The sequence below is a fragment of the Leopardus geoffroyi genome, chromosome D1, assembly GCF_018350155.1.
Source record: "Leopardus geoffroyi isolate Oge1 chromosome D1, O.geoffroyi_Oge1_pat1.0, whole genome shotgun sequence".
Lineage (NCBI taxonomy): Eukaryota > Metazoa > Chordata > Mammalia > Carnivora > Felidae > Leopardus > Leopardus geoffroyi.
Genome location: NC_059329.1, coordinates 65659067 through 65682000, shown reverse-complemented (window position 1 = coordinate 65682000; position 22934 = coordinate 65659067). Strand labels below are relative to the sequence as shown.

Genomic DNA, 22934 nt, shown 5'->3' with positions numbered 1-22934 from the left:
AAGGAAGTGATTTGTGAGCAGGGTAATGTTATATGTGAGGCTTTCTGTCCTTCCAGGCTTTCACATGTTTCATTTAGTCCTAGTTTCCTGGTTCCATGACTTAGAGCAGAGGCCTCAGGCTGATTACTGGTATATTTTGTTTGACTCATGCTGTTTTCAAGTTTTTATTTTTTTTTTAATGTTTATTTATTTTTGAGAGAGAGGGAGACAGAGTACCAGTGTGTGTGTGTGTGTGTGTGTGTGTGTGGCAGGGAGGGGGGTGGACAGAGAGAGAGAGGGAGACACAGAATCCGAAGCAGGCTCCAGGCTTCGAGCTGTCAGCCCAGAGCACAATGCGGGGCTCAAACTCAGGAGCTGTGAGATCATGACCTGAGCCAAAGTCTGATGCCTAACCACCTGGGCCACCAAGGCACCCCTGTTTTCATGTTTTTAAATTTTAATTAGTTGCCAACGTTTCAGAGTTTAAGTAAAAATTTGGATTTCTGGCGTTTTGAAAAACTAAGATTTGGCAACAGTGGACCCATATTCTTTTTATTATTATTTTTAATGTTTATTCATTTTTGAAAGACAGAGACAGAGCACAAGCAGGGGTGGAGTGGGGAGAGAGGGGGACACAGAATCTGAAGCAGGCTCCAGGCTCTGAGTTGTCAGCCCAGAGCCCTACGTGGGGCTCAAACCCATGAACCGCGAGATCATGACCTGAGCCAAAGTCAGACGCTCAACAGACTGAGCCACCCAGGAGCCCTGAGACCCATATTCTTTTAGGTGGAGCACTTCGCTATTTACATGCCTGGCCCCCATAGGCATTCGAATCTGCTACCCCTGGCTTAAGTACATTCTGCCATACTCTATCCCTTTTCCTAGGTCAGAGGAGGTAGGAAGGAGAGGGAAGAGCTAAGGCATAGTGGAAAGCAGCGAGAGGAAGGGGATAGAAGAGAGGTCATTTGACCTTACCCCTTTACTCTCAAATCAGAGACTCTATTGTTTGGTTGTGCCTTTAATTTAACCTTTACCCTCTGAGTTACTTCAGTTGCTCTTCCAAGACAGAAGTGAAATATTTATTTATATTCTTACCCTGAGTAGTGCCCACTGATGTTGGAAAGCCATGCCACCACTTTGAATCCCCTGAGTTGTTATTTATTTATTTTTAAAGTTTATTTATTTATTTATTGAGAGAAAGAGAGAGCATGAGCGGGGAAAGGAAAGAGAGAGAGGGAGAAAGAGAATCTTAACAGGCTCTGCACCGTCAGCATAGAGCCCGATGCAGGGTGATCTCATCAACCCTTAAGATCATGCCTGAGCCGAAATCAAGAGTTGGATGCTTAACCAACTGAGCCACCCAGGCGCCCTCCCCTCCCAGAGTTGTCATTTAAAGCCTAATGCAACAGTTCTCAAAGTATGGTCTGTAGACCTATGGCAGGAAGCAGGGGCAGGGTGGGGATGGTGATGGTCCCTGAGACTCTTTCACAAGTGTCCTCAGGATCACAAGTTTCCACAGAGTCAAAACCATTTTCATAACACTACAGAATGTTATTTGCCCTTTTCACTGGATTGGCATTTGCACTGATAGTGCCAAAGCAAATGCCAAAGGTGGTGTGTAAAAAGCCAAAGATGCTGGTAGAAGTCATTGTATTCTTCACTGCTGGGCACTCGCAGGAAAAGGGAAAGGACGGGAGGAGAAGGGAGAAGCCAGTTTCACTTAGGCGTGTCCATGATGAGGTAGGCAATATTTTATTAAATTCCAGTCCTTAAATATGCATCATTTTAATATTCTTTGTGAAGAAACTGGAAGTGTGCATAAAGCATTTCTACTTATCAGGGTGAGGAACTGCACTTGTACTATTATTTGAGTTGCAAGCTGAACTAGCCTTTTTTTTTTTTTTTTTTTTTGTACAACACCAGTTTTACTTGAGAGAACAGCTGACAGACAAACTGTGGTTATTCAGACTTGAGAATATGGCAAATATGCTCTCAAAAATGAAGTGAGCCTGTCATTTCAAGGAAAAAAAAACCTGACAGTATTTGTTGCCAATGATAAAATTAGAGCTTTCAGCAAAATTTAGGATTCTGGTAAAGGCATAGCTGCCTCTATGAGTTTGACATCTTCCTAATAAAGTATTTTCCAATAAGACTGGAGGTGATGTTTAAGAGTGTGATGTTTTGTTATCGTATAAGGAAACATCAGTGTTTGAAGCGTCTACATAAGTCATTGGATCAATGTTTTCCAAATGACAGATGCCTGGTGTTCTAAAATGATGTCTGGGTAGAAGGGCAGTTTACAGTGCAAGACAGACCAGTAGATTTTCATGTCACAGGGTAAGAAAAATTCACTGATGTAGTTTCAGATTCCACATTACAACTAAGCTTTAAGAAAGTGCTACTTGTTGTAGTTTCAAAGGATATCCACAGTTACCTGATAAGGCTATTAAAAATACTCTTATCTTTTCCAATTGTACAGCCCTGCGAGGCTGGCTTTTCTTCATACACTGTAAACAGAACAACATACAGCAGATGGACTATGGAAGCAGGTATGGCAATCCAGCTGGCTTTTATTAACACAGACATTAATGAGGTTTGCAAAAAGGAAAAACAATGTCACTCTTCTCCCTAAATTTATTTTTTTAATAGTTTTTTTTTTCCTAAAAAGTATGCTATTCAGGTTGACATGTAATACGTTTATTGTTTTTAAATGAATTAATATTTTAAAATTATCTCAGTTTTCATTTATAACATGGTAAATAGTAGTAGATATAACCCACATAAATAAAATCTCTTTGGTGTCCTGAATAATTAAGTCTGATATTTTCGAAGTCTAACAAAATAAACTCAGCCACACTTAAACCTTCTAAGACAGATTGCCCTTCCCTCCACCAGCACTACTATGCTGCCCTCTGGGAAATAACTACTCTTAGAGCCCCAAAATGAATTAGAGGTGAGAGTCCATCCATTATTTTATTTAGTGGCATTTTGCTGGGCCTCCAAGCAGCCTGGCCTCTCCCAGCCTTGTCACTCTTCATCTTTAATGGGTTTGGCTCCCAAAGACTATGGACTGAAATGAAAGTTCTGTCAAATCTGCATAACTCCAGAGTTCCAGATGTGAATTAAATGACATTTGGTTTCTTTCTTAAGTAGGTACAAGTATAAAATGAGGTACACTTCTTTTGCTCTTATACAAAACTTACATAAAATTGAATACAGTTTGCAAGTTATAAAAAACCAAAACAATCAAATTAACAATATCAATTTCATTTGCAGATGATGTGTTGCTGAACTAAATTGCTATTACAGTTTAAATGTGGTGCTCCCGGTGTGGCCAGGTGTGGCAAACTTTTGCCAGGGTGATGATGGCTTAATTTCCCTACCTCCTACACCTGTTCCAAGCACAATGAAACATTCCTCACCACATGCCACAATGTTATTGAGACTTCATGTGGCAAGAATGCATCATTTACATATTAAGGCTGCCCCTTTCTCTTCCCATTTGCCTGAGACAAATTAAGTGCATGGTGTGAATTAGATCCTAAACTCTTAACACTGCCTCTAAAATCTTGTTGAGGTGGATATGTAGATGAACTGGAACATTTATAGATTTAAAAATTCTTATCAGAATGAATACTAATTTTAAAAAATAGTGAGGAGAACTCACAAAAATATGTGTGTTGGACCTTAGCTTGAGAAATATTTCAGTAGTAAGGGTGTGAAGTCCAATTTTGAATTTGAATTTGAACTTTGCTATTTGCCATCTGTCTTTGTGCAATTACCCAAACTCTCTGAACCTCAGTTTCCTCAGCCTGTCCTTCATGGTTTTACTGAATTCATAGAAGTATCATAATGCCTATCTCCAAGAGTAGTTGTGAGGTTTGAGATAAAGCATATAAAGCACCTGGTATAAACTTGGCTTTTAATACATTTCCTTTTCTTTTCCAAAATCTTGGACCAGGCTTGCCCACTAATAAAAAGAAGCACAGGTAGATCTTGGACACTTTTGAAGGCAAACAAACCTTGTAAGAAACACACAACCTAGGGGCGCCTGGGTGGCGCAGTCAGTTAACCGTCTGACTTCAGCCAGGTCACGATCTCGCGGTCTGTGAGTTCGAGCCCCGCGTCGGGCTCTGGGCTGATGGCTCGGAGCCTGGAGCCTGTTTCCGATTCTGTGTCTCCCTCTCTCTCTGCCCCTCCCCCGTTCATGCTCTGTCTCTCTCTGTCCCAAAAATAAATAAACGTTGAAAAAAAAAAAAAATTAAAAAAAAAAAAAAAAAAAAGAAACACACAACCTAGCAGACCTCTCTAGGCTTTATTTTCCACAGTGGAGATGCTGGACTCTTTGAGCTCAAGTGAGAGTTTGGGGCTGAGCCCTGCAGGTTTCAGGGCACGAGCCTCCAGTTCTCAGAGTCCTCTCTGGCCTGTCCAGGAACATCCCCCACCCCAAAGAAATTAATCACTCTGCTTTGTGCTTCACTTATAGGCAGTGGAGCTTGCTCACTCTGCACGCTGCTTCATACCTGAGGAGGTCGTTGCAAGAGCCCCGGTCCTGGGCACGGTCATGGGCATGGGGTCAGATATGGGTATGAGCTTTATGGGGCTGCCACTAGTTGACCAGAAACACAAGAGTGGTCATATGGAGCCCGTGGTACTGGCCTGTTCATTGTGCCGACAGAACCTGCAGACTGTCGGTGCCTGACTCCTACCCTGCCAGCATTTGCTCTGTAAAGACTGCTTCCAGGGCTTGATCCAGGATCTGAGGCAGGTTGCCAAGGCTTGTGGGACTGTCTCAGATGGTAAGTACAAAAGTACCACAGGTTCCCCTCCTTCACATCATAGGTCTCTTCCTGTTCCATAGGAACCGAATTTCAAGTGTAGAAAGAATCGGAATTTAAATGCCCAAGGGACGCTCATTGCTGAGCGCAACTCTTTAGGGAATCTGTGAGACAAAGCAAATCCTCTTGATGCCTGCTATATCTGTTTTGTAAGCTGGGACTCGCCATGCTTGGGATTTCCTTAAATTGGTGGCAGACCGAGAAACCTGGGAAGGTGTTGATTCAAGGTTTGGCTGGCTCCCCAGACAGAGAGGACTGTGTGTCCTGGCTCACTAAACTTCCCAGGCGAGGCGGAGGGAGAACTGCTGGCCCCCTAGGATTGGTCAGGACCTGATTATGAACAGACGCACACTGACTAGCAACCATTCACCAGTTAAATTGCTGCTTAGTGGGAGGAGCTTGTGTCTCACTCCTGAACGTCAGGTTTCCTAGGGAACAGTCTCATTGAGGACTGTGAGTCCTTGGAGACAAGAACCAAATCCCTTCATCTCAGCGTTCTAGCACAGGCATGCAACAGAGGTGCAGTCTCTGTTGGGTGAACTTGGAGGATGAGAAAGTCAAACAAGTAGAGAGTATTTAGGAACATCATCTTTATTTTTGTTATCTGCAGTATTGTTAAAGTGATTTGTGGCACAAGTCTAGGCTCATTTGAGGCATTGTAGCAGTGCAGTTGTCCTTAGGTATGAATTTGGGGCCCTCTAAATCCTTGGGTAAACTGTGTAACCTCTCTGGGCTCTTTTGTGAGTTTGGAGCACAGAAAAGATAGTGTACGTTGATTTTAAAAATTAATGTCTGGGGGTGCCTGGGTGGCTCAGTCCATTGAGCATCCGACTTCAGCTCAGGTCATGATCTCGCAGTCTGTGAGTTGGAGCCCCACGTTGGGCTCTGTGCTGACAGCTCAGAGCCTGGAGCCTGCTTCAGATTCTGTGTCTCCCTCGCTCTCTGCCCCTCCTCCACTCTCTGTCTCTGTCTCTCAAAAATAAATAAACGTTAAAAAATAAAACTTAATATCTGATTTTTAAACTTAAATTTCATTCTTCCTTAACTTTTTAATTTTACCTTATAAATCTCATTCTATTTATGTGGCAAATTTTAACAATCATTTTTAAAGGGACTTTATTAATATTTGAACATATTTACAAACTTAGCTAATAATTGCTTTCATAAGTTAAACATATTTTATTTTTCTTTTTTTAAAAAAATGTTTATTATTTTGAAAGAGAGAGAGAGAGCGCAAATGAGGGAGGGGCAGAGGGAGGAGGAGAGAGAGAATCCCAAGCAGGCTCTAGGCTGTTAGCAGAGCCTAACACAGGGCTTGATCTCACAAACTGTGAGATTATGACCTAAGCTGAAATCAAGAGTTGGACACTTAACCCACTGAGCCATCCAGGCACCTCATATTTTATTCTTTTTTTTTAAGTATTTCAATTGTCTAGCAAATAAACATTCCTAATTAAAGGACACTTGGAAATCTAATAAGTTAAATTTATAAACATGGTGAATCTTAAATATGTCTTAAAAAGTCCCTTTAGAATATATAAAGAACTTCTACAACCCAACAATAAAAAAAATCAAACAACCTAATTTAACAATGGGCAAAGAACTTGAATAGACATTTCTCCAAACAGGATATACAAATGGCCAATGAGCACACAAAAAGATGCTCAGTATCACTAATCTTTAGGGAAATACAAATCAAAACCACAATGGGATGCCACCTCATACCCACTAGGATGGCTACTATTAAAAAAAAAAAAAAAAGAACAGAAAATAACCAGTGTTGGTGAGGATATGGAGAAAGTGAATTCTTGTATATTATTAGTGGGAATATAAAATGGTATAGCTTCTGTGGAAAACAGCACAGCCATATCTCAAAAAATTAAAAAATAGAATTACCATATGGTCCAACAATTCTGCTTCTGGGTGTATACCAGAGAGAATTAAAGAAGTTAAAGCAGGGACTCAAAGAAGTATTTGTACACCTGTGTTCAAAGCAGCATTATTCACATGGCCAAAAGGCAGAAGTAACCCAGGTGTCCACTGAAAGATGAATGGATAAACAAAATGTGGTGTATAGCTACAATGGAATATTATTTAGTCTTAATAAGGAAGAAAATTCTGACACATGTTACAGCATGAATGAACCTTGAGAACATCATACTAAATAAAATAAGCCAGTTACAAAAAAACAAATAGTTGGGACGCCTGGGTAGCTCAGTTGGTTAAGCATCCGACTTCGGCTCAGGTCACGATCGCAAGTCCGTGAGTTCAAGCCCCGCGTCGGGCTCTGTGCTGACAGCTCAGATCCTGGAGCCTGCTTCAGATTCTGTGTCTCCCTCTTTCTCTCTGCTCCTCCCCCGTTCATGCTCTGTCTCTCTCTGTCTCAAAAATAAATAAACATTAAAAAACAAACAAACAAATAGTCTATGATTCTATTTACATGAGGTACCTAGAGTAGTCAAATTCATAGAGACAGAAAATAGAATGGTGGTTGCCAGCGACTGGGGGGAGTGGGGAATGGAGAGTTGTTGTATAATGGTATTGAGTTTCAGTTTTGCCCATGTTTTAATCAGGTTTGTTGTTTTTGTTGAGTTGTAGGAGTTCTTTATATATTAGGGGTGCTAGACCCTTATCAGATAATATGATTTGTAAATATTTTCTCTCATTCAGTGGGTTGGACTTTTGTTCTGTTAATAGTGTCCTTTGATGCACAAAAGATTTGAATTTTGCTAAAGTCCAACTTCTCTATTTTTGCTTTTGTTGCCTGTGCTTTTGGTGTCATATCCATGAAATCATTGCCAAATCCATTGTTGTGAAGCTTTTCCTCTGTATTTTCTTTTAAGAGTTTTATAGTTTAACTCTTATGTTTAAGTCTTTGATCTCATTTGGGATTTTTAACATGAACTAATTATGCATGTCTCAAGGCTTTGTGTGGCTCTCAAGTCGAAAATTAAATCATACCAATGACAATTATTAGAATCATAGTGTTTATTTGCCAAGTTATTTGAAGTGTAATGGAGAATAAAAATATAAGCCTTGGTGTCAATGTATTTGGGCATATGAGTGTGAGTTCTAATCTGCCTGCCACTTAGTAGTTGGACAGCTTGGGCAAGTTGTCTTGCTTATGAAATGAGGATGGTAATAGTAGTAATTAACTTAAAGGATTGTTATGAAAATGAAATGATAACATACACATAGAACATTCTGTGCTACTCATAGTATATAGTAATAAGACAAGAACATAAAAAAATACTATTATTTAGAACTTTTGAAACTGAAGTGGAAAAAAATCTGTTAGATGTGAACATGCTTGATTTAGAACAAGAGAGACAATTTCTTTTCCTTTTTTTTTTTTTTTTTTGAGAGACAATTTCTTAAATATGTGGCATCTTATATTCCTTGGTATATCTTATGGTCTGGCTAGGCCTTTGCTACCTTCCATATTTGCATTTATGGATGAAGAGTAGAATCAGCTTCCATGACTACTTGGAGATTTTAGGACTCTATGCTGTGTGGTATTTGTTGGTTTGTATGTTTGTCTCCTTCATGGGTATTTGACTTCTGTGTAGCTGGCTTTATGGCATTTAGGGTACAGAGATGAAAAGGCAGGGCCCTTGTCCTCAAGAAACTCATGTTCTGTTGAAGGGCAGATAACTAGACAGATGATTATAATATGGTGCGGCAGGGGTGTGAAGAGAAGGTTGTTGAAAGTTCAGGCATAGCAGCAATGCCTCTGGGAGGTTCTCCACGGACCAAGTCTGGTGGATATCAGTTGCTTACTGAATGTTTTCTGAAGAACTAAAAGAATGGTACCCAAATGAGCTGCTTCATGAAAAGGAGAGCTGTGCTCTCTCTCTGGTAGGTCTAGTGAGAGACCCAATACCTGAACTTGATTTCTGGTCCATAATTTGAGAACCCATGCTCTGGGAGTCTGGTTCTTTGGAAAGAGCTTTAAGCACTTCCACTTTGTCCAGCAGAGTAGGGGCACAGACTTGCTAAAATGCTTATTGTATTGCTGTCAATCTGGAGTTTTCAAAAGTAAAATGTGGAAGCAGGTAGAGAGGAGGTGAGTAGAGGCTGAAGAATAAATAGGGTGCATCAGTGCCTCCAGCCATATGCCAACAGTGCATGGGGATATGTCATTTTCCATAAATCTAGTTCTGCTAGTTGCTGGGCAGAGCTGAGCATTGCTGTGTTGCATCGGCTGTGTGCCTGGGCTCGGGTTCTGGCCAGCTGGTTTCCAACTCCAATCCCTCGGTGGAGCCTTCCCATGCCTGCACTTCTGCACTGGTACTCGGCACTGGGGAGGACATGAGGTGGGCATCTTATTCAACTGGACCGAGTCTTTCAACTCTACAACTCCACAGCCCAACACAGAACCTGACACAGGATGGGGGCTTAGGTGAATATTTATTGATCGAATGATTTAATCACTGGATTCACAGAGATCTCCCATGGCTCTTACCTGGAAGGAAGACTGTTTCACTTGTGACACTGCCCCTTTCTACTTCTCAAGTTGCAAGGTGCACATATATTTTTCAAGCACCTGCAGAGACTGCACTAGGTACTCGTGCCTGTATTATCTTTTCTAAACTTTGCAATCACCCTATAATTAGGCATTCCCATTTTACAGATGAAAAACCTGGGGATTGTGAATATGTAAGGTCTAAGGTCCAAAACAACTGCTAAATGTCAGCTCAGGTCAAACCTGTCTTCAAAGCTTGTGATCTACACTGTAGCACTTCACTCTGGGAAAAATTTACCCGGAATCACTGAACTGATGGAGACTCTGCAGAAAATCTTTGAGGAAAGAACCAATGGTGCAGCCTGAGTCATCAGGTGCACATCTTTAATGAGGCCACAGCTTAGCTGAGATTCCCTCCCCCCCCCCCCCCCCCAGCAACTCCAGCACAGTGGGAAGTGTGTCTACATTAGGTCTCTGCCTCTAAGGAGACCAGCTGGGCAAAGTCTTCAAAAGGTAGTGATGGGGACCAGAGCAAAGGCAGCTCTGTGCTGAGCACACAATGGCTTAGCCATGCAGTGGGATGACTGGAGCTGAAGGCTCTGTGCAGAAAGGCTGGATATTGGAAGTGGATTTACTCAGCCAATGAGAATATCTATTTGGGACTATTTGCCTTTAAGCCTAATTGAAAATGGTCCCAGGTCAAACTATCTGAGAAGTTAGCCATTGAGTCACAAAGTGATACTTTATTTTTTATTTATTTTTTTTTAATTTTTTTTCAACGTTTATTTATTTTTGAGACAGAGAGAGACAGAACATGAACGGGGGAGGGTCAGAGAGAGAGGGAGACACAGAATCGGAAACAGGCTCCAGGCTCCGAGCCATCAGCCCAGAGCCTGACGCGGGGCTCGAACTCACGGACTGCGAGATCGTGACCTGGCTGAAGTCGGACGCTTAACTGACTGCGCCACCCAGGCGCCCCACAAAGTGATACTTTAAAATGTAGCAAGCTCTTAGGGGAGCTGGTGGGCCTGAAACTGACATTTACCATGTGTCTTCAAAATTCTCAGGACTCCTGTAGCTCTATTTGTTGTTTTAGGGAAGAAAGGCAATTAATTGGATATTTCCTTCCCCAGGTAAGTAAAAGGAACATTGTTCTTTCTTTTCAAATCTACTAAAAGACAAATCCTAGCTGAGAGACCTTGATTCTGATTTCTAAGTTTTAGAATCTACTTGTTTAGTATTTTACTTTTCCTGTTATCAATGTGGGTGATTTGTGAGATGTGAGCAGAACCCTGGTATGGAAGTCATGGCCTTTGGAGCTCAGTCTGGACTCCAGCACTAATTGGGCAATCCCAGGTCTTCTCTGGCTTTCAGGGCTGGACTTGAAGAGCTCTAAGAACACCAAATAACCACGATAGCCTCATGCTTCCCAAAACTAGTGATGGGTGACAGCACATCCCTTGTAAACTACAGATGCTGAAAAGGGGAGCAATCTCTGTCCCTTGGTGGGCAGGTCTTGGGACTTTGGGAAGATCCAAAGAGAGGGAACTGATGCAACATGCTACAACCTCAGAGTCAGAGAAGGAAATGATGATCTTAATGAGAGCTCAGCTGGAGGGGCTCTTAATGGCCTGGGGTGAGAGTGGGAGGCAGCAGGGGTGAGATCTCAGCTATAGGAGCCTGGAAGGCAGAGTTGTTTGCCCAGTCCAGGTACTGAACTGTGTCCCCAACCATTGTGGGGTCTGTTGTGGGCAGTGACCCAAGTCTCCTAGGTGGAGGGTAGCCAGCTGAGCTGGGCTGAGCTGAGTGTGCAGCAGGTGCAGAAGCTGGAGCTCCGGAGCCCTATCAGTGGGATGGCTTTTTAGTTCATGAACAGTTTCCTCACCTTAATTGGCTCTCCAGGGCCCTGGGAGTAGCACCAGCACCTCAGAACAGTACCCGTTACTGGGAGAGCAATTCCCTTGGTAACGGGAAGGAGGCAGGCTGTATTCTCGGGGATATGCTGGCTGCTGCCGACACTGCTTGGAAGGATATAGCTAGAGCCGATTTGCTGAGGGAGGGAGTTCAAGGTGGTTGTGATTGATGGATAGGGTCTTGGAGGTGACCCTTGTCTGCTGGAGCTCTCTCATTCAAGGGGGACCAGCCATGGTTGACTGCTGTGGAGGCTAAAGAGCAGGAAAGACCCTTGGAGCTTATCTCTAATCCCTCACTGAATAAATGGGGCATCAGGAGTCCAGAAAGCATTAGAATCCTGCTGAATGCCATAGTTGTTACAGAGCCAGAAAGAAAATTCATCTCCTTGCCTGCCAATCCAGGGTTTGCCCGGGCTTGAGGGCCAGTAGGAACTGCAGACCTAGAGTAGCCTGCTGCCCTTTGTTCTTCCACTGTCTCTCTGTCCAGGCCCAGTTGGAGATGGAGACAGTGGCTTTGCATGGAGTGTCACTGAAGTCCTTGGATTGACTCTTGAGATTTGGAGGGAAGGATATAGAGGTGCCAATCTATCAGATGAGATGAGCCCAGATTCCTCCCACTTGTATCTTCTGCATTCTGTTCTGGGTTCTTTCTTGGCACCGAAAGCTTGTTTCAGTCAGGTGGTCCCCTTGGAGCATGGGCTCTGAAAGCTGTGAACCATCCATCTCCTCAGCCTATCACCTAGCTCTCATGCCCAGTTTCTGACTCTATCTTAGATCCGCCACCTGGCTGCGCCCCACATTCTCTGGCTGTCCTTGCCCTACCTCACTTTACCTATTGCCTCTGTGCATTATGTTCCTAAATCCTCTAGCCTCAACCCTGACCACTCTCTTCTACTGTGGGCTTGCATTTTGAGCTATCTAAAAGGCTCTCAGTTGCTTACAGTTCAGAACAGAAACTTAGCATGGCCTTCAAGGCTCTTCCTAATCTGACTCCAAGCTAATCTTAGAGCCTCATCTCTGTCACTCCTCCTGCATGAGCCAGCTTTACGAATCTTTCCCCTAGAGGCCTCACATTTTGACATCTGTAATCCTCTGTGTATGATGTTCCCTCCTCCTGAAGTGCCCTTTTCTTGTTAGTAACATTTTACCCCAAACTGAAGGTTCACTCAAATGTGACCCAGTTATCATAACTTAGAGGACACAGGGTGGAGGTTAACTTGGGAATAAGCAGGACCCCATTACTGGAATTGAGCCCTTTGTAAAGGGTGAGGTTAGAACAATTTAATTTAAGTAGCTGTTGCTTTAGGCCAGGGGCCAGCATAGTTTTTCTGTAAAGGGCTAGATGGTAAATATATTTGGTTTTGTGGGTCATATAGGCTCTGTTACCGCTACTTAATTCTGCCACTGCAGCACAGACAATATGGGAATGGATGGGCATGACCGTGCTCCAGTAAATTTTTACTTACAAAAACAGGCAACCTGTGGTTTTCTGACCCCTGTTTTAGTCTCTGCCTGGGGAAATTGGATGGATTTGAACCTATGAGTGACATCAAGTAGGAATATCCGTATAGGAGCCAGGCAGGCCCAGGAAAATATGGAAGGAAATTTCAGGTAGGGAATAGTGTTAGGATGAGGCATGGAGAAAAGGGGAGGAGGCAAAGGAGGGAGTTAATTTTGGCTGCAATATAGGATTGTTTGAAGGAGAGAAGTGAGAACTCTGGAATGGAAATTTGAGGCCACATTATGAAGGGTCTTGACCAATTTAAGCTCTAGGCAGTGGGGAGACACTGGATACTTTGGTCAATGAATACGATCAAATACGTATTTTTAAAAAGTTATTCTGGTTCAGTGAGAAGAATGATTGGAGGAGACAAGACTGGATGCAGAAAGCCCTGCTAGGAGGCTACTGTAGTTGTCCTGGCCATTGGTTCCAGATTACTGGTCCTCAAATGCCTAAGAATTACTTGGGTTACTCACCAAAAATATAGATTCTTGGTCCCACACCCACATACAAGAGATCTAGATTTGGCAGATTCAGGTTTTCTAACAAACCCTCAAGATTTATGAATCACTGGTCCAGCAAAGCAGAATGAAGCCTGACCCAGAGAGGCTATGGATACCAGAGAAAGTGGGGCCCACATAAGATGGGATTTGGCAAGTACCCTCTTACTCCCTCTTATCTCTGTCTATGACAGCCCATCCATTTGACCCCTTTTTCTTCACACACCACCACTCCTTCCAACATCTTATTTTGGTCATGCCTTATTGGTTCTCTTTGAAACACTTCTGTCCCTTTCTTTCCATTTCTACCCTTGTTCAGGGTCCCATCAATGCTAAACTGGACAAGGCTTCTCCCTGTGCCCCATCTCCAGTTCATCAGGATAATCATAAAGCCCAGCTTTGTCACTCTCCAGAGCCTTTGCTTTTAGGATAAAGGTGAAACTCCTTAGTTTAGCATTCAGGGTCCTTCAGGAGCTTACTCTCCTACCAGTCTTTCCAAGCTTATTCCCTGCCACTTCCCATCTGTGCTTTTAAAATTTTCCTGTGCTCTGTGTTTTTGCAATTATTTTGTGCTTGTAGTCTTGCCTCATCCTAATGTCTTTCCTCTAACTCGACCCTGCTTTTCCTTCCCTTTTTTCTCCCTGCTTGTGTTTGACTGTATCTCCCTGGGGGGGTTAGAGTTAGCTGCCAAGGGACACCTCCCAGGACCTTTATGCATCACAAATGTGTGTCTTCCCCATCTGAAGTCCTAATCCTCCACTTGTGACGGACAATTGGTCACTATGGCAACTGACTGTGACGTCACAGGATAAGGACTTCAGGTGAAGTGGCAGGAGCAGGTGAGTGTGTAGGAGATAGATTTTAATGTCTGTCGAAGGCCTCCCCCCTACACCCTCCTTCAGTGCCGGGGGCATGGAGGGATATCTCGGGCTCCTGCTGATTTTTAAAAGGATGCGGTGAGAGTGTGTGCCTGGCATCTGCGTGCTGCAGCAGTGTGGGGCTGACAGAGTGTGTCAACTTGAGCTCTGGTTGTGCAGGCACCGCTGCTGCGTGAGCCTGTTATTTCATTCTGGATTGCTATTTTGATACCCAGATTGCATCATTCTTCCTACGTATAAACAGGGGGTCCCCAGGGCCCTGCAGCTACTCACTTCTCCACCAACACTGTTGTTGTGATGAGCTCTATTTAAATGAGCTGCCGGATCGGGGCAGATTCCAGCCATACATGAGCACTGTCATTTTGGGGAACATGGAGGGCTGAAGGATTTTTGGATCGAATCCTAAAAGGCTGAGAGTGATGGCCTCCCGAGCTGTGCAGAGGGCGACAGAGCTAGTTCCTGAAAGTTGAAAATCTCGTTTTCTTCCTTCTGAGCTTCTATTCCAAGGCACCCAGAGGATTAGGAAGGAGATGCAGCTAGGAAGAGAGTCGCCTCTTTGAGGTCTCCCTCTTGCTGTTCAGTTTGGGAAATTGCTGCAGAGCCTTCGAGATAAACAGGAACAGGAGGAGTCAACCAACCTTTTCTTGCAGGAGCATCTCAGGTGAGCTGGAGAAATGCAGCCCTGGCTGAGGATGTATCAGAGAAAGGAGAGGACCCAGGGTGTTCCCCTTCCCCTACCCAGTGCCCAGTTCCCCAAGGGTTATTAGGCCCTGCAGCCCAGCTGGCTGCAGCACGCAGGGTGGGTGTTCCTGGGCACTTGGTAAACACTGTCCTCTGGGACCTGTGGTGGTCTCACCTGTCGCTCTTCTGACTTCTCTCCCAGGTGTTGCTCTAATCACAGGGCAACAGAGCCTCAGGTAAGCCTGCTGGCAGCCAGGGGCAGGAGCAGCAGTTACCTTAAGATCAAAATTTGCCTTTCTAGCAGGGACTGGGCATCTTGGGAATGGGTGCAATGTATTTCTAGAGGGGGTTGCTGCTTTGAGTTATGGGCTGGAGGAAGGCTGCTGGGGCTTGTGTTGTGGGGGGCTTAGCTGATGCCTTGTACCCTGGGGCTCCCCTCGGGTGGGAGGGCAGGAGTGAGGATGGCCAACATGCCAGAGGATACTACCACAGAGTAGTTTTTCTCTCCTTGCCTAGTGATTGGCAGAGGCTTGTGGAGTAGAATGTCTTACTTGTGGATACAGAGGTAGGTAATCAAGGACTGCCCAGTGGTTCAAGGCAGCACCTACATTTTACAAGGGCTCTGTGGTTTTCAGGTAAGTCCCTCCCTCTCTCTGGCCTCCATGTCACCATCTGTATGGTGAGGGAATTGGCTACTTGAACAGCGCAGAGCTAGGTCTGTCCAGCTTTGGTTCTACAGGTGAGAACTGGCAGGGGAGCATCAGGCTGCCTCAGAGGATCCCACTGCTCTGTTGGGAGTCCGAGCTTGGGCTCCAGCTGTAAAGTTCCTTGGAGCCCTGGACAAAAGCTGTAGAATGAAGGGCTTCTTAACCCTCGGTGAGTTTCTTGGCACCAGGCTCAGGCTTATGTGACGGGGGTTTTTGTGCCCCTACCTGGTGGGCTGAGCTGACCCAATGCTAGCTTTCTTGAGACCTCCCTGGGATATCTCTCCCACCATAACCCCCTGGTGCCCAGGTTGCCTTGGCCCTGCTGTTCACGTCTGAAGGGTGGACTACCCAGTCTTGACTCCTGTCCCTTGCTGCCTCACTCAGTCCGGAGCACAGCGCACCCTAGGCCCCAGCAGCCATGCTTGTAGTGCCAAAGCTCAGGCAGCACCCTAAGTCTGCTCCTGGGTCCTTCAGTGGAGCTGGGAGTTAGGGGGGGCAGGAGGTGTCCTCCAGCTCACTGCTGGTCCCCAGGGTACCCATGTATCAGAACACCTGCTGTCTGGTGGGAATGTGCCCTTTTCTCTTCCTTGCCAGAGGGGAAATACATCACCTCCACGTTCAAAATGTTTCCTAACTTTGTGGAGCCTCTTTAAAACTGGCCGATCCTGCCTTCCTCAGCCGCATGGTGTGGGGAAAGAGCTATCAGACTTAGGCACAGGGGTAGGAGAGACTCTCTCTGAGGTGCTGGTTCTCAAACATGGTTGTATGTTGTAATCACCTGGGGAATTTTAACAAATATTTATGCCTGGATTCCACCTCCTAAAACTCTGATTTAATTGATATGGAATGGACATCAGGATGTTTAAAGTGCCCCACAGGATTCAAATATGTAACAAAGTTCGAGAACCACTGGTTCTATAATATGAAACTGTCCCCAGATTTATTACCACACAGAAAAACTCTTCTTCGCCTGCCTTTTCTCAAGGAGTCTATTTTATAAAACTTTAAACACAGATGGGGCTGGCTTCCCAGCTCCTTCCTTCTGGATTCCCATAATCCAAAGCTGGGTCCAGGTCATAATTAGAGTCTGATCATTATTATGGCATGTTTTACTTATAATAAAATTATCTAATTAAAATAAAATTACCTTGTTTACATTTGAATTAGAGAGATATAGCATAATGGAAAGGGGTGGATTTTGATTTTTTTAATGTTTGTTTATTTTTGAGAAAGGGAGACAGAGTGCAATCAGGGAGGGGCAGAGAGAGAGGGAGACATAAAATCTGAAGCAGGCTCCAGGCTCTGAGCTGTCAGCACAGAGCCAGATGCGGGGCTCAAACTCATGGACCGCGAGATCATGACCTGAGCCAAAGTTGGATGCTTTACTGACTGAGCCATCCAGGTGCTCTGGAAAGGGGTGGATTTTAGAGGCAGGGAGACTTGATTTCCAATCATGGCTCTGCTCCTGTTTCATATGATCTTTGCCAGATGACAACTTCTTAGAGCCTCAGTCTCCCCAGCTATGAAATGGGGATAATGTCTGCCTCTCAGAGGTGGTTTGATGATTAACTGAGATAACATGCATAAAGTGTCTCGTGCAGGGAGTGGTGGTAAAAGAATGATCCACCCCAGGGACGGGAGTGCTCATTCTTATGACAGGTGGACTGAACGCCTTCAGCTTTCAGAACTTCTCTCCCAGGCTCGTAGGTCCCCAGAAGAACCTCTGGGGCCTGTGACTTCTTCATTCGGGAGGCAGGAACCCCACTTCCTCTAGGGATGGTGGTGTGTGGCCTTTGGGCCCTGGCTCTGCATTGCTCAGAATTGATGTTTCTGTGTATGAAATAAAAGCTTAAGGCTTGAATAATCCTGATAGAAAAAAAAGAAACATATCTAAATATTTTGTGCAATATGTGATTTAAATATGTATTGATGACTAAATATTAAACATTAAATGTTAAATATTATAAGCAGATGTTTGGTTATTTTGTATATACATCTGTAGCCCTAGGGGTTCATGTATTATAGTTGTCTAAAATAAAACTTTATTTTGGGATTCGCACTGAAGAATGGGGAACCCCATTGAAACAAAAGCTCAAGGTTAACACAGCTTGATGGGGGCTAGGGGCCTTCTGAAGGAAGATAAGAATTTCTGGACAAAGATGTCATGACCCAAAGAGAGCACATGTCCTCTGTGTCCACTCTGGGCCCCACAGCCTCCCTGGAGCCTGCTTGTACCAATGCCGTGGTGGTATTCCATCTCTGCTGTCTGCCACGACAGCCCCTTGTCAGATGGGATGACTTTTAGATGTAGGCCTCCCCTAAGCCATAAGCCTGTCCCCTGACTTGCTGACAAAGACGATCGGCAGGTCACTATTTGGCTATCTGTCCCATCCAGTCTTGCCCAGGGGAATATTTCTGGAGTGGGTACATTAGGCAGAGGAAGCGGGTTGGATAATTCACACTTCCCTGCTGTTCCTGTTCCCCTCATATTAAGGATGTAGACAATAAGGTTCAGGGGAAAGAGGTCACTTACCTAAGGTTACACAGACAGTGCCAGCCCTAGACCTGGAACCCACATCTCTCAATTCACAGCCTTTCACAGCTCTAGATCAGACCTGATTCCTTTATCATCCTGGCTGGCTTTTTTCTCATCACCCTGAGAACCTCCAGATGGCTTCTTACTACTTTCAGTGGCTGTGAGTGCAAGGAATACGCATGGGATACCCAAACCCCAAAGAAATATAATTGTCCAATCTGCTAAAAATTATGCAATATCTTTTAGTGCCAATTGTGGATTATTTTTGTATGCAGACATATGAACAGATAGTTAAAATGCAATGTGATATTTGTCATACTAGAAGGATGTTCAGGGTGCTGTGGGAACCCAGAAGAGGGAATAATTAACTCATCCTGAGGGAAATCAACCCTGCTTCTTAAAGGCAGACCATTTGAACAGGTTTGAAAGGATGAATAGGAGTTTATCTGAAAGAAAGAGTATTTCAGGGAGAGGGAACAGCACTCTCATAAAGAGAGTTATGCAGAGGTTTGACAATCTGAAGACAGCAGAGATATTTGCCCCAGCAAGGACACAGGGTGTGAGGCAGGTGAAGCTGAAGATAAGATTAGAGTGAAGTAAGGCCATCTTGAGCACCAAGATGAGGATTGTGGCATTTATGGCCAGGGGCAGTAGAGGATGTGCTATGAAGCCTTGTCTGATCTATTCAGTTGTTTCTCCCTTTTTTCCTTGATGCTAATGAGACTAATGTTTGGGCATCTGTTACCAGGGGGTTAGAAGCCTCGTGGAAATTATTTTCAACATTTAGAGCAGTGTTTCTGACCTGGGGGTAGATAAGGGGAGTCTCTTCAGTGTGAGCCAAATGGAAGAGAGGGACAGTCACCCAATTCCCCTGGATGACACCTATGAAGAGCATTCTTCTTTGCCTCTGGCCACTGTTCCTGACAGGCAGGAGAATGTCTTAGGGATTGCAGATCCATGGCTCTGTGAGGGGTGTGTGTGTGGGGGGGGGGGGGGTGTCTCTTCAGTGGGGGGAAGGGGAGGACAAGTATTGAATTATTACTTTGCATGATTTGGTGGATTTTGGTTTTTCCAGGATAGATCAGTTAGCTTTTGCTCCATTATAAGACACTCAAGACTTAGTAGTTTAAAAATACTGATTCTATAGGTCAGCAGTTTGGGCTGGGACTCTCTGGCTGGTTCTTTGGGGCTTGGCTGGGCTTGGCTAGGCTCAACTGTGCTCACTCCTTTGTCTGTATTCAGCCAGTGAGTCATTTGGGGCTAACTGGTTTATGACAGCTTCAAGTGAGCACTAGAGAGAACCGAGGCCTCTGTCTGCGTAGTCTTTCATCCAGCAATCTAACCTGGGGTCGTTCAGGTGGAAGTCTTAGAGTTCTGAGGGCAGAGCTAAATCATACAAAGCCACTCGAGGCCTAGGCCTAGAACTGGTTCAGCATCACTTTTGTGGCTTTCTTTTGTCCAGAGTACATGATGAAGGTGGCCTAGCTTCAAAGGTGGAGAATAGACTCCATGCTAGAGCATGGATGCAGGGGGGTTGTGGGGGTGGGGGGAGAATTTATGGTTATTTTTTCACTCTACCTCTCAGACTATCTGACTTCCATCACTTGGGAGAGTTGATAATTGAGGTCATTGCCTTGCCATAAATGGGATATGAGAAATGTTTTGATTTCAAAGTCAACGTTCGTGGAGGATCAGGTGCTTTCTCAAGTATTATTTAATTTAAACCTTGCAACTCTTATTTTCCCTTCCTATTTCACACGTGAAGAAACAGGACACCTGAGGAGCTAAGTGAGATTAAGTGACTTGCCCAACCAAGGTCACTGGGTGGTAAACCTTGTGTTTAGACGTAAGTTTGTCTAACTGCAGGTCTAGAGCAACTGCCATTGTATCATTTCGATGATATGAGGCAGAAAATACTATGGTGGTACCTCTGCATTCTCTGTCATAGCCACCCCTTTCCAGGTGGCCCTCATGCCTGGGCACAGGCACCTGGCCCTCCCCAGGAGCCGCATTTCCTTGCACCCAGTGAGCTTCCTGCTCTTGAGGTGGGCCCGAAGAGCACTCTAGTCTCCAGGGTGGCAGTCTATGTTGCTTATGTAGTTCGGGAACCCCGTATACTGAGGAAAGTGTTGGAGATGTTTACATTTCCCTGGGGAGAGGGGATAGGGCAAAATGTTCGTGTACCCAGGTGAAACATACGTCTGTGTAGGGCGTGCAATATGGACTAGGTGGGGAAGGCCCCACAAAATCTCTGTGAGCCCCATGGGCAGACTGATTGGTATTGGCAGTAAGAAGACAAAAATATCTGCTAGATGAGCAGACAGGGAGGCCTTGCTTTCTGTGGGAAGAGCTTTCTAGAAGCTCTGGCTTTGAGATCTTTATAGTAGTTCTGCTGTGTGGTAATCTTAGTGGCTGGATCTGTGTCCTGGGATAAACTGACCCCCTGGAGCTTAGCCAATAATGGGAGGTTGGGTCTCAGAGCTGGGAAATGAGGAGTGGGAGCAGCAGGAAGGCACCAGTTAATCAGAAGCAGAACAGGTAGCATGGCTTGTGAGGAAGTTGGGAAGGTGGATGTGAGGAGGTCTGTAGGGCCGGCCCCTAAAGGAGTGGTCATGTCCAGAGTACCTAGATGGTAAGTGCAGACGATGACATCAAACACAGGTCATTTTGGCGCAAGGGGTTTTGACACATGCCTTGGTGTTGTGTAGTAGAAAGCCTTGTGTCTAGGCCTTATGTATAATCTGCCATGTTGCCCTGACTCTGCTTTTTTGCCCCCTTCCCAGAGCTCATCTCCTGTCCTGGGTGTAAGCAAGTGGACCTCACCAGGGATGTAACTGAGCATTTTTTTCTGCAGTGCTTTTCTGCTGGGCAATCCAAGATGGCCAGGGTAAGTCAGGACAAGAAAACAACTGATCCTTTTCAGAAATCTGTGGGGCCCCTGTCCGTAAGTTCATCTATTCACCCATCACTTCATCTGACTTGTTACCCCTCCATCAATTTGCCTAATCTTCCTTCCTTCCTTCCTTCCTTCCTTCCTTCCTTCCTTCCTTCCTTCCATCCATCCATCCATCCCTCCATCTAAAGAGAATTAAAATATTTGAGTTGGGGGAAGTAAAATGGGGCTATTTTTCCCTCTCTTACAGCTCTGACTGAAAAATATTAGTACTGATCTTTTATTTCCTTTTTTCTTCCCCTCAGTTGAAACTTATACACCAGCTAAATGGGTTAATCAATCTTGCCTATATTTAGCAACTAATACCTCTTTTTCTGAGTTTCTGCAATTTTACATCACTTACTGCCTGGCACCTACTGTTCCTTTCTCCTCTGGGGTATTCCTGGCACTACATTTTCTTCATTTGCCAGTGTACTTACTCGATCCTGTATTGAATTCTTAGTGAATGTCTGACATGTGCCAGGCCCTGTGCTGGGTGCTAGGGAGACAAACATCCATGTTCTCTTCTCTCAAGGAATTCATAGTTTAATGAGTAACACTTGTATTTCTCTTCTTTTTTTCCCTCCTTTCCCCTGTAGGTTTGTCAGAGGCCAGTATGAGTACAAAGCTGTCAGAATACACATTATTTTGATGGCCTATATTATCCAGGCACAGACAGGCTACTTTTTTACAAATCTTTTTTACACATGTTTTTACATTACCCTGCCAGATATTTGCTGACCAAATCAATGAACCTTTGGGGTAGGAGAGGACTAGGTTCTCTTGGGTCCAGCAAGCCCCAGTTGTGGAAACACAGCTCTGAGAGTTGGTCTGTACTTGTTCTTTCTTGGCTGTATATGCTCGATTGTCTTTCTGTGTACTCCCACATCTGTGGCTTCTCCCTTTTTGCAGGCACACTGAACTTCCCCGCTTTTGCCTGTATTCTCCCATTTTACTCCCCTGCATGCTTGGGAAACTTCTACCTGTCATTCCATATCCAATCAGAAGTCACTTCCTCATGAAATATTTCCTGGCAACTCCTAGACTGAGCTCCTGGAAACCTCCCTGTGCTTCCTTAACACTGGCTGTGTGCTTTTTTCACAGCATCATCCATTAACCATCTGCCATGCCCTGCAGGCTATGTCGCCTGGGAAGTAGATCTTTGCCTTCTCCTCATCTTCAGCTTGAGACTTGAGGGAATAGTCCCTGTGGCCACTATTCTTTTAGTCACAAAGGATGATTTCCTTCACAAGCCACCACTGTCACTCCTAGGTGGCTTTCCAAAACTGACTGCCCTATCGAGAATAGCCCTACAGGCCCCCAGTCCCTCATGGAGGCAGGCCCAATTGAGGATGCTGTCAGTAACTCCAGACCTCTCTGCTTCCAGAACTGCTCCGAGTGCAAGGAGAAGAGGGCAGCACACATCCTCTGCACCTACTGCAACCGCTGGCTGTGCAGCTCCTGCACGGAGGAGCACCGGCACGGCCCAGCCCCCGGGGGCCCTGTCTTTCCCCGGGCCCAGAAGGGCCCGCCAGGTATCTCTCCCTGCTTCCCCCACTGGCTCACGTGCCCTTAAGCAGTTCTGGCCCCTAAAACCTCTGGAGAGTGGCTCTCTGACCTTGTCTCCCTACTGGGGTGAAGGTAAAGGTGGTCTTAGAGCCTTTCCCAAAAGAAAAATGTCTCCTCCAGAGTCACAGCCACAGTGCAAGTTCATGGCTAGGCTCTCCTTTGTTGGGGGTGGGAGGGGTGAGTGTGGGTGAGACGTGCAGGGAAGAGTAGTCCTGAATTATTGTGAGTGCTAGCCGAGTTCCCTACTTTCATCTCTAAGTGGAACAATCATGCCTCACTTCTATTTAGTTACTTGCATAATTAAACAGCCTGGATCAGGGCTTGTCCATTGGCCCATTCATTGCCACTTGTTTTCAATGACAGTCTCCTTGACAGTCTTTGCCCAAGGTCCTTGAACTGTAGGAAGGTTTTTACCTTAGTTACACCCACATGAAC

At 44.9% G+C, this 22934-nt stretch overlaps 1 protein-coding gene across 3 annotated transcripts in view; it reads left to right on the top strand.

The window, feature by feature from the left end:
* The window catches only part of TRIM66 (tripartite motif containing 66), a 57628-nt gene that overhangs the window by 5421 nt on the left and 29273 nt on the right, over nt 1-22934 (top strand). Inside the window, exons 1-4 of one of the 3 annotated variants that reach the window (XM_045484411.1) lie at nt 13961-14735; nt 15272-15320; nt 20782-20885; nt 22318-22465. In XM_045484411.1, coding sequence (XP_045340367.1) covers nt 20877-20885; nt 22318-22465 — 157 coding nt within the window. In that variant the 5' untranslated portion in view covers nt 13961-14735; nt 15272-15320; nt 20782-20876. Of the gene's footprint in view, nt 1-13960; nt 14736-15271; nt 15321-20781; nt 20886-22317; nt 22466-22934 lie in introns of those variants that run through there. The other 2 variants (XM_045484410.1, XM_045484409.1) reach the window with 2 other exon arrangements.